Source organism: Muscardinus avellanarius (genome assembly GCF_963383645.1).
Source record: "Muscardinus avellanarius genome assembly, chromosome: 1".
NCBI classification, from domain to species: Eukaryota; Metazoa; Chordata; class Mammalia; order Rodentia; family Gliridae; genus Muscardinus; species Muscardinus avellanarius.
The window spans coordinates 86567355-86585208 of NC_137786.1; the positions used below are offsets into that span (position 1 = coordinate 86567355).

General features: G+C 33.1%; 1 protein-coding gene across 3 annotated transcripts in view; it reads right to left on the reverse strand.

Moving 5' to 3' along the window:
• Positions 1-465: 465 nt before the first annotated feature.
• ST8SIA4 (ST8 alpha-N-acetyl-neuraminide alpha-2,8-sialyltransferase 4) overlaps positions 466-17854 on the reverse strand; it is a gene marked incomplete at both ends in the record, with an annotated part of 102017 nt that continues 84628 nt past the window's right edge. For all 3 annotated transcript variants that reach the window (XM_080703532.1, XM_080703533.1, XM_080703531.1), the window contains one exon: positions 466-748. In XM_080703532.1, the coding sequence (XP_080559658.1) occupies positions 466-748 (283 nt within the window). The remainder of the gene's footprint in view (positions 749-17854) is intronic.

Below are 17854 nucleotides of genomic sequence, written 5' to 3' on the forward strand. Positions count from 1 at the left end.
GTTGTTTAATCATGTGGATTTCGCTGCTCAAGGTGTTTCCCTCTTGTTTCCTGCTGACAGGGACAGACAGTTCCTTTCAGAAGGGCTGAGCTGTGTTCCTGGGTCTCTCTTCTAATGTGCTTGGCATTGCAGTGGCAGCCTGACACTGATGAACGTATTTGCTTTGTTAATTAATGATGAATGCATTGTTGGATCTTGTAAACACTACTGGTTATACATTCAGACTGTATTCTCAGTGGAAGTGGCACTTACTAGGACCCTTGTAGTCAAAATATTTAATTTTAGAGCACTTTGCAGGTATGTCGTCAGCTGGTAGTAGACTTCACGTGAACTTCCTTTATTGACCTTCCAGTTAATTGATGAATGCTGAAACCCAGCTTTGTTTTGGATCCTATTTTCAAACCCTCAGAAGCATCTTCAGAAAAGAAGCGCATATTCAGTTTGTTTGTACATTTTAAATGTGCTTTATTGCTTTATACACTTCCCTGTTGTCAGTTTTAGCGCTCCTCTGTTATGTAGCACATTTAATGTTTTGAATTCTAATGGCATTCTGTGTGGACTTGCATTGGAAAAGTATCTATACTTTAAGTCATCATAGTAATGATATTTGACAGCTTTTCCATTTAAATCCTTAGGGAATGGCCAGAATCCATATAGGTGAATTTCATCACAGAATCTTGTGGCAAGTGTGTACATGAGGAGACCTGTGCTGGGCCTTTTGATGGGGACTTTGTTGGTCAGCCAGTAGCTGGAAGAACAAAAAACAAGAAGAGAAAAATTTAGAGAATTTAGAGACAGACAAAACACTGTACAGTATGTCTGCTGCATAGAAAACTTAAAAAGTGTCTCAATGAATAATATTTCACGATTACTAAAAATAATATCTTAGGCTTTTTTTTTTTTTTTTTTTGGATGGAACCCAGGGGCCTTCTACCTCCGGGCTACACTCCCAGACCTATTTTATGTATTTTATTTGGAAACAGGGTCTCTTAAGCCAGTGAGGCTGGCTTCGAACCTGCACAATATTCCTGTCTCAGCTTCCCAAGCACAGGGATTACAAGTGTACACCACCACTCCTGGCTATCTTAGTTAGGCATTTAGAAAAACTTATGCCTTTATTTTATGTTTGCATTACTCCATTTTATTGATTATTCTTTAGGTCCTATAAATAGTCAGAGGATTCAAAATATAGGTAAATATTATCTAAGAACCTCACATTGAAAAAGAATTGGTAGAAAACATCAGTATAACATACTGAATAGAATATCCTCTGGAAAGGTTAAATATAACTGAAATGGAAATAGTAATTTTGTAGAGATCACTCTCTCTAGAAAAAAGTTTGAAACTATGATTACACAGTTTAAAAATATCTAATAATCCAAACAAGTAAACACTTTAACTGTATCATACTAATTGAAATTTTCAACTCCAATGGTAAAAAGTATAGTTTATTAATAAAGCAAATTAGAAATATTACCCCAATCAAAATATGAAGAGCAACCAAAACCCCATAAAATATAGCTATTGGATAATAAATAAATAGATCAGCACTAAAGTGATTTAACATATTGTTAAATAGGTGAATACATTCTAATGCTGATAAATATTTTAGTCTTCACTTTTGAAGACTATAAAATAACTCAAAATAGTAGATTCATCATTGTTCCCAAACTTTGTTGATCTGAAAAGCATGCAAACATAAGCTGACCTCTGAAGAGAAGTTTTCTGGTACTTCTTGGTATATCCTTAAAGATAATGGTGTAATATGAAGAACACTAAAAGGGGAAGAGTGTGGATTTCACAACATACTTTAAAAGTTGTACAATTGTAAATACAAAAAAACTTAGTAAATTATTTGTTATTTTTGTTTTCACTATTGTTTCTGATTTAGAGAAATATATATCCAGCCATCTAAAAATAAGGGAGAGATTATGCTTAGATTCTAGTTATTGCTACACTTAATATACTTGCCCTTGATTTTACGATTTTACATAATATTTTTCTCCTTTTAAAACCTTTTATGACATTTTCCAAAGGACATTAAATACATCTTGAGTCTTGAATATCCAATAATATAAGTGTTATTTTACTTCATTTGCTTATAGAAATATAGTACTTTCAAATCTCACCAGAAATATAACCAAAACAGGAAAAATATGTTTAGCCCATTCTCAATTTTATCTTTCTTTAAACCTCTTATTTCAGTATTAGCCTTACACATTTTTATTTTTTTTTCGTTTGATGAATGCCATAAACTAAATATTTTGAGCTATTTAAAAGGCATGATAAGCCGAGCTTGGTGGCACACGCTTGTAATCCCAGCATTCAGGAGGTGGAGACCAGAGGATCGCAGTGCGCAGACAGCCTCAGCTACTTAAGGAGGACATTCATAACTCGGTGAGACTCTGTTTCAAAAAATAAAAGACTAAAAATTAGGGCCGGGGGTGTACTTCAGACGTAGAATGGCCCTTGGTTCCATTCCCAGTACCAAAAAATAAATAAATAAGTAATGGCATTATGAGCCATTTGCTATCACAACTATTCAGAAAGCCTGTCCTCAGTAAAAAAAAAAAAAAAAAAAAAAAAATATATATATATATATATATATATATATATATTTATAAGACATTTTCAGAGAGAAATGTCTTAACAATGATGTAAAACTAGTTGAATGAGTAAAGAACATAGCCTATATGTTGATAAAATTATGAAGAAACCACGAACAAGCAGTTCCATGCAAGGAGCAAAGTTAAAATCTGGTTTGAAGATTTTGAGAGGCTTATGGCCAGAAAGCTCCTCTGGGATCTAAGAATGCAGTTATTCATAATACTAAATTATAATTACAGGAAAAGTTTATGAGTTATTTGTTTATAATCACAAATGTCATCACATAATAAACTTGGGTAGTTAAAAGCGCACTAATTTATAAATATACAAAGAAAGCTAAGTAAATTCAGTCAAAATGATTACTACTATCAGGAATCTCAATGATTGGGAATAATTTGGCAGTATAAAATTTATTTGAAATTATCCCTAAGTGAGAAAAACATTGCTAGCGAGAAATCACTAATCACTTTATTATTCCACATCTGAAAAGGACAAGAGTGGATTTTTTATACTTTAATTAGTGCATTGTTATTTCTACATCACAGTGAAGTTCAAAGTCATACAACTATGTTTACAAGTTTAGATATGTTTCTCTTTAGATCCCACCTTCTACCCGTACATAGTGGTGATAATGGTAGTGATACCTCTGTACATAGGCATATTATAATTTGAACTGATTATTAGGTTTTCCTCTTTCCTTTCTGCCTTCCCTACCTCCGTCCCCTATTTCCTTCCACTATTCCATTGTTCACTCTCCTCCATTATCTAGAGTCCTTTTTGTCTCCTATTTCCTCTCTAGCTTCCAAATATGAGAGAAAACATCTGATTCTTGGCTCACTTTCTAAAACTCACGATATTCTTTTTTATAGTCTTGTAAGCATATTCGATAATATCTGCATATTAGTTAGATAATATCTGTCAATTTTACAAACTAGATTACAGACCAGATTACAATTTTAAAACTCATACCTGAAGCTATCTACTTATACACAAACATTTAAAAATCACAATTTTTGAAGTTTATAAAAAACAGAATATTAATGTTTTTAAATCCTAGTTAGTGAATTGAAATTATTGCATTGATAAAATAATGAAGTATTTACATTATAATTCAGTGAAATATGTCCTAATATTTTCTCAAATTTATATCTATTTAATGTAGTTCAAAATGTAATGTAGTTCAAAACCCTATCACTGAACGGATGTAGTTCAGTGATAGAGTGTTTGCCTAGTATGGGTGAGACCCTGGGTTAAACCCTGGGTCAAAATAAAGTAAGATAGCTGGGCATGGTGGCACACTCTTATAATCCCCGTGCTTGGGAGGCGGAGATGGGAGGATCACGCAGTTTTGAAGCCAGCTGCACTGGCTTAAGAGACCCTGTTTCCAAATTTTAAAAAGTATAAAAATAGGTCTGGGAGTGTAGCCCGGAGGTAGAAGGGCTTCCAGGAAACCCAATACCACATAATAAATAAGTAAATAAATAAATAAGATAAAATAAAATATTATCTTGGGAATAATCTAGCATCCATCTATATATTTATTTTCATGTAAATTGAATTTTTGGAATTCTAAGGTTAATTTAAGCTTCCTGTCGAAAATTTGAAGGAAAAAAAAACTGTATAAGGAATATAAACATTAACTGTGGTTGACATATCTGTTATAGTCATTCATAGACATGTACTAGATATTTTTCATTAACTAGGCTAAGTTTTGTTATTAACGCTATTTATTTCCTTTCTCCTATTTTGCCTTAATATTGCAGTAGGGTTTCCTGCTATATAAAACAGTTTGCCCTGAATTTATATGCAAATTGAATATTTATAACTTTTTAAAATATGGTGTTTTCCATAGATTTAATTACTCCCAGCATAGAAGATCTGTCCTTCCTAAGCAAAGTGTCTTATCTATTCCTCCACCAACATATAAATCCCAGTTTCTACATTAAACAAACTCAAAACTTATATCTCTACCTACTAAATGTGTGCTATAGGAGGTCATGTTTGTAGTCAAAAGATATGGGTTTGAATTTGTGCTATGATAGTTATTATTCCTTAGGAAAGCTACATTTCTTCATTAGACCTCAGCCAATATTATTTAACATAAAACATTGCTGTAATAAGGTAGAAGAGATAGTAAATACAGCATATAGTAAATATAGTGTATAACTTGGCACATAGTAAGAGATACCAGTTGACTCCAACAAGATTCCCAAACAACCCATTCTTCAATCCTTCTCATAAATCCCAGTTCTCTCATGGAACTACATACTAGCTAGACAATTATGGGCATATCATTTAACCTCGGTGAACGTGTTTTCTTCATTTAGAAACATAAACATTTACTTCTATGTTTGGGGTTTCCTCTAACATATTCTTACTGTGATTTAAAATCTTCATTGTCTATGAAATTGTTAAACATTCTGATTCTTCCTCTGCTTCTAACTCACCATTCTGCCCCTTTATCTTCTTTAAAATTGTATCTTACAAAGCAAAGATGGTATTTTAAAAAGCCAGTAATCTATTAGATTTTATCGCATCATAAAAACAAAATTAAGCAAATGATGAGTAAAAATATCTGATGATTTCAAGCAACCATAATTTTAGGGAGAAAAGTAACCGTGGTGAGTGTGAACCGATACTTTGGATGCTGAGACAGTAGGATCAAAGGTTCAAGGCCAGAATGGGGAAATTCAGTGAGATCCTATTACAAAAATAATATATAAAAAGAACTGAGGTGTAGCTCAAAGACAGAATGTCCCTGGGTTCAATCAATATTACAAAAACAAGAGAAATAAAAACTCTGAAAAAAGTCATATTGAACATCATTAACTATACTGATAAGAATAGTTATAGTGTATACTCAGTGTATTAATAAGTATTAACTGGATTTTGTATTTAGATAAATATATAAAAGTTTAGAATAACGTGTTTATTTTCCTTCTCAAAATTAATATTTTTCCAAAAATCAAATATGACAATTTTTAGAAAAATTTGAATGTAGAAGAAGGAATCTCCACCATGCTAACAGTTGTGATCTAATGTTATATTACAAGGAAAGTTTCTAGTCATGTTCCCAGAAATTCAACATAGTACGCATTTGTACTCTTACTTCAGAGGACTCCCACCTATTTCTCTTCTTATATTTATCTTCCGAGTACTAACCTTTGTCCTTGGTTCCATATAAGACTTTCAAGCTAAATACTATGGTCCCTCGGTCTAATCCAGCTACAGTAATTTAATATGTTATTTAAAAAAAAAAAAAAACGCCTGGCATGGTAGAGCATATTTGTATTCCCAGTACTTAAGGCGCAGATACAGGAGAATTACAGGCCCAAAGCCAACCTGGGAAGTTTAGGGAAGTTCTTAGCAACCTAGCAAGACCCTGTTTCCAAAAAAGAAAAAAAATCGGGCTGGGATGTATCTCAGAAATAGAATACCTCTGGATTCAATCCCAGTTCCACCACCAAAAAACAGAAACAAAACCCAAGCAAAACAAAACAAAATATGGCTTTCAACAGTTCATCTTTGCAGGAGACGTTTCACATGCCATCAAGAATCATAGTGTGGAAAAATAAATGAGTGTAAATTTTCGAGATTTTAGCTTACATAGTTGTCAATATATTGATTATTAATATGATGAGTATAAGTGGATATGATATATACTATGACCTTTAAAGCAGTTACCTCTGGATATACTGAATTGGAATATCTCTGCTATTTTTTCCAAAGTGTTAAAATAGCCCTTTAATTACATTATTAGTTTGCAGAATCCTATACAACATGAATTTATTTATTTATTTATTTTTTACTTTTTTTTGGCAGTACTAGGGGTTGAACCCAAGGGTATGTTATCTCTGAGCTACACCACCTGCTCTATGTTTTATTCTTTATTTTGAAACAGGACCTCACTCAGTTGTGGAATGCCTCACTAAATAGCCGAGGCTGTCTGTGAACCTGTGATTCTCCTGTCTCAGCCACCCAAATCCTGGGTTTATAATTGTATAAATGCTCGGCTTGAATTTATTTTTAACTGCATAAAACTTTATATTCTTTTAAAATTATTTTAGTAAAATTCTCTACAGCTTTAACGTTTATGAGATTGTGCTGCCAGAAAAGTTAGGGCTGATCATAAGTTCTTTAAAGCAAAATGCAAGTTCTACTAATATTCTCATTGAAAATAATTCAATCCCCAAATTTATTCTTATGTTGTGCCACAGAGAAAAGAAGGTACAGAGCTAAAACCCATTTCTGATGGAAAAAAACAAAGGAGGAAAAAAAGGCAGATCTGGCAAGCTAAAAGTAAATTCAGGGGGAATAAGAAGCTATTATTGAGGTAGAGATAATAATAATTTATTGAGTACTTAAAATACTTCAGAGACAATGTTAGGTGTTCTACATATTTTTTCCATTTACTTCTTGGGACTAACCTATAAATGGTTGTTATTTCACAAAGGGAGGCACTAAGGCTTGGGAACAGAGAGGGTAAAGGGCAGCTTATATTCTCAAAAATTATGACAGGAACAGAATTTCAGCTTACTTCCCTATGTCTGTAATGATCTCAAGCTTAACTGACAACTCTGTATTTTCAGGAGCATTCAGCTTTGAACAACAATTTGTTGGGACTATTTTCAACAGAGTTTATTGGGTAAAAAAAATAAAGATCTGTATGTTATTATGGTGATTAATAGGCCAGTGTCAGTAATAATGTATTTTATGCCTGGGGCTTTCTTGACTTTTATTTTAAAGGTAAATAAGATTTGACTAATATGTAGGACCCACTTTTCCCAACGTACACTCTCAAAAGTGTTTTCAGTCAAAAGATAAGTTTGAGGTTTCAGTATGTAATTTATTTACCCTCAATGCAAATGCCAGAGGCAGGGACACTGAATCAAAGGGTAAGAATTCCCCTATTTGAATAGTGCTTCTTGATGTATTTTGAAGTGTCATTAAAATGAAAATGGAAATCTGAAGCCCTCTAAGGTAATTTGCCAGTATTTTTATAGTATGTGGATATCAATATTACGTGGAAAATAAAAAATAAACCGAGGCATTTCATGTAAAATAGATAAGGTTTATTCAAACTTTAGAAGCTTAATTCCTGAGACAGAGAGGACTCATGGGATTGAAAAAATGTGAAGATATTGCTTTAGAATCAGTAATGTATAGATAGGACAATTAGAACAACAATTTTACAGAATAATTATTCTATAGAATAATTTTTATATTCAATTTGGTAAGAATGTATATTATTAAAAGTCTACCATAGGAATCAAGCTTTGTTCTTTACTATAGGTATAGTGTTAAGAGATTCAAGATCGGCTTATATTGTATTAGTTTTACATAGTTATTTATATTTTATTGTTTAGATATAACTCTTATTATTGTGATCTTACTAATTTTATTTTATACAGCTTCAAAGTATTTTTATATGATCCTCAAAAAATTATATGCTATATACCAGAGTATGCGTTACATTCTCTACTTCACGGAAGGCAAATTTGTTGTGGCTCAAAAAGTAGAATAACGTCAATTTGTTCAGCCAAGAAATTGTACATTGCTATGCTAGCTAGGGTTTAACAGCAGACATGGAGAGATAACGTTATAGATTAGTATCATTTATTAAAGCCTGTGGTGTATATATGGCACACGTTGCTGATTTCAAGCTACCAACCTGACTTCAGTGCACATTTGGTTGGGAAGACAAGCACAATCAGCTCTAGCAACCAAAAAAAGCCAGCTCCAGTATGCCACTGGCAATAGTAAAGATATAGGAAATATTCCTCCTGACCCTTAACATCATCGGTTTTGAACAAGAAAATACAATATTAAGTAAACTTTACTTACAAAAATGTATGAGTACAAGTTGTATACCTCATTTATAAAAAGAAAAAGTGAGATGGAAGGTAAAACTTTCATCTTTATAAAGAGCTGCAGCACATATTACACGAAAGTTTTAGCATTATCATCTCATGAGATTAGAAAGAAGAGATGAATAAAGCTTTTATTTTTATCTGATGATATTTAGGACATGCTGGGTACACAGTAGGTACTTAATGAACAATTATTCACTTTATTTTTTCTGGCACCTTAGAATGCTTTGGGGTTCATAAAATAAGAGTATCCATGCTTTGGCAATTTCAATATCCAATTGTGGAAAAACATTGGAGAAGGTGTAGTCTAGAACTGCTTTATTTTTAATTAATTATGTGATCTTCTGCAAACTATTAGCCATATTCATTTATCTAATAAATAAGATGAAGTTCTTACTAAGGGTAGCACTCCATTAAAATCTTTAACTTATAGTCAAAAATAATCTGAGATTGAGGTAGATTGGAGCTCATTCCACCATTGTAGTAGTCTTCTTATTTTTCTCCAAGTTCCTGACTACTCTTAGCTTATCTCTTGTTTAGCTTTCCCCTCCATCACCTTATAGAGTTATTAAATATAATTACCCCTACTGAAAATCTTACATTGTTTCAAGTTTTCTGTAGCACTTGTAATTAGAGGTGATAATTATTTTACATTAAGGAATTCAAATCAAATTAACTTTTCATTTGTATAAAAATTTAGAAAACAATTCATTATACCTTAAAAGATAAAGCTAGTGAAAGAGAATGATGTCTCTTTGAAACCTTTATGAGAATTAATATAAATTAAACAAAAATAATCAGAGGTAATGTACTCTTTTACTTCCATGACAAAATCCTAAAGGGAACTAAAATAGAACTGTCCAATACTACATAAGCTACATGAATGACTCAAATATTCATATTTTGAATAGATTTTGTGAAAAAAATTTTAAGTCATCATCCATAGATATATCTATATTTATAAAAATATATTTTGGGAGTCCTCAAAGATAATACTAAAAACTGAAACAGATAAATGAGGGCTCTAGCAAAAAATAGATGTCATAATCACACAGTTTAATGACCTTCTCTTTTTAACTCAACTTAAAACTTGTGAGAAAACTGAAACTCCTAATCTGCCAGAATGAGGAAGTAGTGATGTGTAAAATAGTGAAGTGTTGGAAAGAGCAGGGGGTTGGTGATTTAAAGCTTGATGACTGAATTCAGTGGGATTAACACAAAGTGCCTCACATGTGACCTTTGTAATATAGTATCACATTTTTAAAATAAAAATTCATGGAAGCCTTATGTTTTTCCTAGTAGACAGAAAGGAAGGAGCCTAAATTATCATAGGACACGGAGTCCTACAAAGAAAAAATAATTGAAGAAGAAAAGTGTAAAGTAAAGTAATCCAAAATCATAAAAAGTAGATCAAAAATTTGTCAAAACTAAATCACTGTGTGCTGATTTAGGTGGGGAGGGAGAGGGAGTGGGGTGAATACTCGGGGAGGGTTCAACAGTGCCGTGCGCATGCATGCCTCTGTCATCCTGACTTCATCAAGATGTGTTATTACAATGCACCAATAAAAAATGGGTCAGATAATGAAACATAAAAATTATAAAAGTGTTATGTACGTAAATTTTTTCTCTACATTGACATTTGGTCCCAGGATCCACTTTGAGATTACACTTTCACATTTCCTGGAATAAAAAAGGATAGTGTCCCAATAAGAGTTCATTTTCCCACTTAAAGTATAAACAACTCTTCCAATGGCTTGATCATCTCATTTTAGCTCAATTTACACTATTTACAAATGGTTATGCCCACTTTACATCAATAAGTCAAGTTACATTAAGCTTTCAAATAGGAGTTGTGCTAAAATCTTTTTCAGGAGGACTAGGGCCAACAAATGTGATCTATATTTCACTCAATAATGCAAAACTCTTGCTAGCAAAAGGTGAAAACTGAACATCATACACCAGGATTCTCCTCACAGCCAAGTGAAGTAGAATTAGCATAGCCATAAGTAAATTCTTAGTAGTTCTTTAAAGCCTCCCCAGAAAATATCAAATTAATAACATTTAAAGAGGTTAAATTTAGACATCATTCTCTAGTTTTATTTCTGACATAAAGGATCCGATACCAAAGAGACTGCCCATTTACAAAACTGCCTTGTCTTTGGCACAACTTTATCCCTTAAAAAAAGACTTTCCGCGGGGCGTGGTGGAGCACGCTTGTAATTTCCGCGCTTGGGAGGCGGAGACAGGAGGATCGCGCAGGTTCGAAGCCAGCCACGTGTGCTGGCTTAAGAGACCCTGTTTCCAAATAAAAAAAAAATATAAAAATAGGTCTGGGAGTGTAGCCCAGAGGTAGAAGGGCTTCCAGGAACCCCAGTACCACCAAAAATTAAATAAAAAAAGACTTTCAGTTGTGCATGGTGTTGCATGCCTATATTTCCAGTATTTGTGAGGCTGTAATAGTAGGATCACAAGTTTGAGGTGAGCATAGTAATTTAGCAAAACCTTTCAAAATTAAAATCTATCATCTATCTATTATCTATCTATCATCGCTAGGAACATAGCTAAGAAGTACAATGCCAGAATGGCCCTGGGTTCAGTCCCCAAAACCAGACGCAAGCGCACACACACACACACACACACACACACACACACACACACACACGGAAGCATGCACACACGCACTCACTCACGCAAGCACGCACACAATTAACTCCTGGACAAAAACGGGAGTTCTTGAGGCTTAGGGGAAATAGGCAATAACTATTGATAGATATAGTCTTTCTAGATAAGTAAAATGTTCTAAAATTAATCATGATTAAAATAAAGCAAATTTATCAACAAACTGAAAACAATTCAATTGAATAATTTAAGTGGATTAATTATATGGCATGTGAACTGTATATCAATAAAGCTGTTTTAGTAAAGAATGCAGTGGGGTATTAATACTTCACGTTAGTAGGAATAAATTCTCAAACATTTTTACATAATGTTATTAAATGTTTTGCAGCATTATAGAATTACATAATAGAAATTATGTCCCCAAATAAACTGAATAATACTTGATTTTTAAAATGGAAAACCTCTAAGCCGGACGTGGTGGCGCACCTTTGTATTTGCCGCACTTGAGAGGCTGAGACAGGAGGATCACACAGGTTCGAAGCCAGCCTCAGCTACTTAGTGAGGCTCTCAGCAACTTAGTGCGACCCTGTTTCCAAATAAAATAGGTCTCGGAGTATAGCCCAGAGGTAGAAGCCTCTGGATTCCAGCCCCAGTACCACCAAAAAAAAAAAAAAAAAAAAAAACAAGGAAATTTTCTGTTTATCAATGATCTAAATATATCAATATTTTATATACTTTTATATACATAAATTATATGAACCACTTTTTTAATATAACATTTTTCAAAATAAGAAATGGTAAACAAATAAGATGTCAAAATGATATGGCCAACGCTTGTAATCCCCGCACTTGGGAGGCGGAGACAGGAGGATTGCACAGGTTCCAAGCCAGCCGCACTGGCTTAAGAGACCCTTTTTCCAAAAATAAAAAAGGATAAAATAGGAGTGGGAGTGTATCCCAGAGGTAGAAGGGGTTCCAGGAACCCCAGTACCACCACCACCAAAAAAAAAAAAAAAAAAAAAAAGATATAGCCACATTGCGTTATATAACATTGTAGCTTTGGTGTCATGAAAAGTCCTAGAATGTAGAATGAAGTCACTGGTGAGAGAGTGGCCACAGTCTGCTTCTGTTTACCTTAAGTGACTTGGCCGGTCCTTCTGTCTGTATTTCAGAATCGTAATCTATGAATTTGGACTAAAATATCTTACCCTCTGGAATGCTGAAGTAATTTAATAACTAGCATACAAATAACAGTTGAGTGTATTAGCAATAAGCAAATAAGTTTTAATATGTTAGTAGAAATACAAAGAAAAGCTTTAATCACAATATCTATGTGATTGAATATGGTACTCAAGTACTGAATCTGAGTTTAGTTTAGTTCTTGTTTTTGTTTAAAAATGTAATGAAGTATTGCCTATATTATACAAGTAGGGCTTGGAAATCATCTGGAAAAGACAAAACAAAACAAATGAAGAAACAAAGAAACCAATGGTTACTTCTTTTGGACTTAATAGATTTAAAAAGGCAAGGAGGAATGATCACGGGGTACCCATGTTGAGTGGGAGCTACACAATTCCACATAATGTAGCAATCATGAAATTCATATACATTTAGAATGCTAAGACAACCATTTATTTCATACAGTTTGTTTTCTGTTAGCTACCCTGATATAATAGAAATTCAGCAATGCAAGTCATAAAACTTTTTTCTCAGACTCTTTGAATAAGAATATAAGTTGATGGAGATAATTAGCTTAGACTTCATAACAATAAACTTAAAAAGGGTGAAACATAACTTCCTTCAAAATGAAAATGTGATTGGAATGGCTTTTTGTTATTGTTATCGTTCAAGAGGAATATTTCCATAATAAAGCATCTCAAATCACTTGTTTGATGATTGGTTCTACTTGGGGGAAATTTTTTTTAAAAAACCTTCTGAAGACAGGCAATCTGTGGGAGTTGGTTTACAAAGCATGTGTACAGTATTCTTGACCATCTGTTTCTGTTAGTACATTCATGTAGTATTGTTTTGTGTGATGACTCAAATTTCTCATAGAAATCCCCACAGCACATGAAATATGCATAGATTGCAGAAAACAAGAGATGAATCTGGGGAGTGAAGAAGTTCAGAATAACAGTATAGATGAAAGAGAATAATTTTTTAAGCATTGAATTATAAATATTAAGTTTAAAATACTAGAATATCTTAGTGGTATTGTTTAACAAAACATCTTCAAAATATTTCGGTTGATATCTTATTGTCTATCCTTTAAAATAATGAAGCTAAATAAAATTTAACAGAAAAACCTTAAAATTGGTGAGACCTCTAAGAACTGCCCAGAGGGCTTTCATTGTAAATGGCTATGAAAAAAAAAAGCTTTTCAAATTTTTGTCCAGGAATTTCATACCTGTAAACTCGGGAATACAGGGCACAAACTTGTATATATGGACAATATTATATACTCTAAGAGAAACAACGGAGACAAGATAAGTTACTCCATCAGTTTTTTGGTTAAGTAGGAAAATATATCTGAAGATATATTTTATACATGTCTATATACATGAGTGATCTTACAAATAACACCCTAAAATAGCTTACTAGAGCCAGGGGCTCTTTACTGAAGAAGAATTAAACACATGTTTTTCTTGAGTAGAATGAAAGTAGAAGTAACACAATAAGTAGAGTTGTTATGATTGGGTTCAACTTATTTATTTATTTATTTATTTATTTATTTATTTATTTATTTATTTGTGGTACTGGATTTCCTGGAAGCCCTTTTACCTCCGGGCTACATTCCCAGACCTATTTTATACTTTTTTATTCTTGGAAACAGGGTCTCTTAAGTCAGCGCAGCTGGCTTCGAACCTGTGTCCTCCAGTCTCTGCCTCCCAAGCGCGATGATTACAAGGGTGCGCCGCCATCCGGCTATTTAATTTATTTTGATATTCCAATTATTGTTAAAAAAGGAGATGATATTTTATGTTTTCAAAAGAAAAAAAGATTGCCAGGCACATGCTTGTAATCCCCGTGCTTGGGAGGCAGAGACAGGAGGATCGCGCAGGTTCGAAGCCAGCCTCACTGGTTTAAGAGACCCTGTTTCCAAATAAAATTATATATATATATAATATATAATATATATATATAATATATATATATAATATATTATATATATATATATATATATTATATATATATATATATAATAGGTCTTGGAATGTAGCCTGCAGGTAGAAGGGTTCCATCCCCAGCACCACCAAAAAAATAAAAATAAATAAAGAAGGAAAAAATTATAAAATTTTTTGAAGGTGGCCTATGTCTATGAATTCTACCTAATCCTATTTGGTAGTAGTAACAACAAGCATTCTAAACTAATGTTGGTGAAATGAAGTAATGAACACAGAAATACAAAATGCATTGTGGTTGATTTTGATCATTCACATTTTAGTTACTAAATTATTCATGCACTATATGCTCAGATAATTTGATTCATCAAATTCTCAAGTGTTCAATAACTCCATTATAAATTCTAGACCATTCACCAATTGGATTGGCCTCATGGGTATTAATTTAAATAAAGCAAAGAATAGTCTCTATAACTGCTCTTTTCAAAGCAAAAATTATCAGGTCAGCAACAGACTCTAGAAGTATAGACTCTAGACATTAAATGGTGTTTTAGGCTTGACAATTGATTGTTCTAAAAAAAATTATATTGATTACAAATGGGAATCAATGTGTAAACGAACACACATTTTCTAACTACAACATTAAGGTCTGCCTAGGTACTTTTGCTGCTTTGGTTTGTTTGCTTATTTTATTTTTGCTATGTTGCTCAGGCTGGTCTCAAACTCATGGGCCCAAGTGATCCTCCTTCCTTAGCCTGTCAAGTAGCTGGAATTAAAAGCATGTGCTCTGGTTCCTGTTTTGTTTGTTTATTTGTTTGTTTTTATACTTTTTAAAAACAAAATATCGTTTAACTTGTAGCTTGTAAGGAGCATTCTTTAACCCTGAATTGCCAGAAAACTTCAATTTGAGTAAATATATCTGGTTCAAAATATAATTTGTATAATGTCTTAAATGCAGTTGAGCAGAATAAATGCATCCTTGTCAGGAGAACGGCTCACTTGCTTCTCTCTCATCGTTTCATCATCATTCCCTATATTTTCAGAGCTACAGCTTCGTTGTTGTTGATTTTAGAGAACATTCTTACCAGAGAAAAACACAGGTACCTAACAGAAATTTAACCATATTGGAACAATCTAAAACTACTTTTTATCTGTGGCTCTATAAACTAGAGAAATTAAAATGCTAAATGATGAACTTTCAGTATTTTATTGTCAGAGCCCAACCAGTTTCCCCGGTCCCCGTCTCTTTTCTATGTGAAAGAGCTGACTACAAACTCCAGTGTGGAAAAACACTGGTCCTTTACAAACAGAAGTTCTACATAAGTTTCAATTTTCATTTGATTAATCAAAACAAAGCTGGTTCAGAAAGTGGAAAAATTACAAATTGCTTACATCTGTTCAACCTAAAATATTATTCATGATCTGCCAGTGATGATGGCTAAGCCATCTGGGGAATGTGATAGGTATTTAGGGGGAAAAAATCTGTCACGGTGCTCTGAAGAAATGACATGTATGAAGATCTCAAGGTTATTCAATAATTCAGTGAGGACTTACAGGTATTGTAGGATATCCATGTTTTAAATTCACATAGGCAAACTATATACATTTATATACCAAATAATTTTACAAAACAAAATATACATACTTTTTATATAAATTAATGAATTACTGGTCTCAAGAGTTTCTGGAATAAGTAAAACAAATTGTTACAGTTATCATTAGATAATGGGATATTTCAATTTAATCAATAAAATGAATAGAGATATGTATACTTTTGAATGATTATAAAATTTATAGTTATATGTGGTATATTATATATACATATAAATATATATATCAACTTAATACATAGAATGTCATATTTAAATATATGTATGTAGACATATATAAATATATGTCTATAATTTGTTATGTGAATGTATATATGTGCACATATAACATGGGGATATTATAATTACATAAAGATCAGAGGTTATAATTGACAATATTAAGTTTAAAAATTGTTTGGAATATTGAGATAATTTAACTTGTTAGTTGAATCAAATGTTTCTATCCTATCTTGTTTCAGTCTGTTGGTTGACAGTGCAGATGGGAAAAATTACAGAAAAATTACCCTGTCAAAGATGGCACATTTTTATCATGAAATTTATTAGAACCACTTTTATCCAAAAACAAACTAGTTACTACATTTCAGAAACTTTTAATATTAATTTAAAAGAAAAGAAAATGGCTCCATATTTGCTTCATTATTTGAGCAGATCTGTGGGACCATGAGTGTTAATCCTTTCCTCTTTTTTAATGAGATTCTGTCGATATTGAGAATTTAAATGACAAGTTTTCAAATTATAAACTTTGTGCTAGTGCTATAAATTGATAATAACATGAATAAAATAACTTGATATCAAGGAATAAACTCTCTTATTCCGATGTTTCACTGAAATACCCTGGAGGATCTATAACAAGTTTACCTGTGTTGAGAAAAGAGAATGGCAACTGCATATCTTAAATCTGTGTGGCTTCTAAATGTTTCCCGTCCTCTCAAATATATTAGGAGAAATTTTCCTCCAGAAAATGTTTGGCAATCGAGGATTTCAAGGGATACTGGGGTCACTTCCACTCATTTGCATATTTAATATAGATCATCAGGTTGAAAAAAAAGCAGCTTCAGATATGATTTGAGCTGTGCATTTGTTATTCATTCCACCATGGAAGCAGTTGGAATATTTTCCTCTGGAGACTTATGTGTCAGTGACAGCTGCTTTGCCACAATATGCTGAACTGGCTCAGCTTGACAGGTCATATCCTGGCTTTCACGTCCTAAATGGCAGCTGGGGATGCCAGAGGGTTTCTCACAGTGGGTCAGTCCCTCCCTGGCCTTGGAGACAAGCTGCACGTGTGGCCAAAAGCAACTCTAAGAAGTCCAGGTTGTCCTTTCGTCACTCTAATTCTTCTCTAAATAGCAGCGGCATCCATGGTAGCAACGTCTGCAGCTCTATAACAGCACAAAGTGTCTTTTAAGATCACAAATGTTTTTTGTTTTATTGTAGTTTTTTCTCCTGTTGTCAGGTGGAGTATCACATACACATTTGATAGGCACTAGTTAAGTGAATAAAGTTTCAAAGTCACATTTGTATCTATAGCTATTTATGCATGATTATATAATACAGAATATATATATATATATATATGTATATATACTGAAGCAAAGATTAAACACTTCATAGTTCTCAGAGACCTCACCAACAGAGCAACTCTGTGGTTGCAACTACAAAACACAAATCCTTTCCATTTACTGGAAAGTGAATGACCTCTTCTAGGAGAGCTCTTGATTTTTGAGAGGTAGAAGTATGCTAGTTTTCATGCCGTGAATAGAGTATATTGCCTTCCGTGTCCTGCACAAGCCAAACACCTTGCACAACTCCAGTGAGCTGGTAGTTAGTAAATGATCTGTATAGAGAGAAAGAGCGTTTCTATCAGTCTTTCAGGTTTCCTCCTTTATGTCTGGCAAGCAGCTTTGAGGCCAACAGCCCAGAGCACCCAAGAAAGCAACCCTGCTCCTCTTAACCATTAGTAAGATTCTGCAGGAACTGAGGCTCACCGGTTATTTCCCTGAGTATTCAGAAAGGCATATTCTTT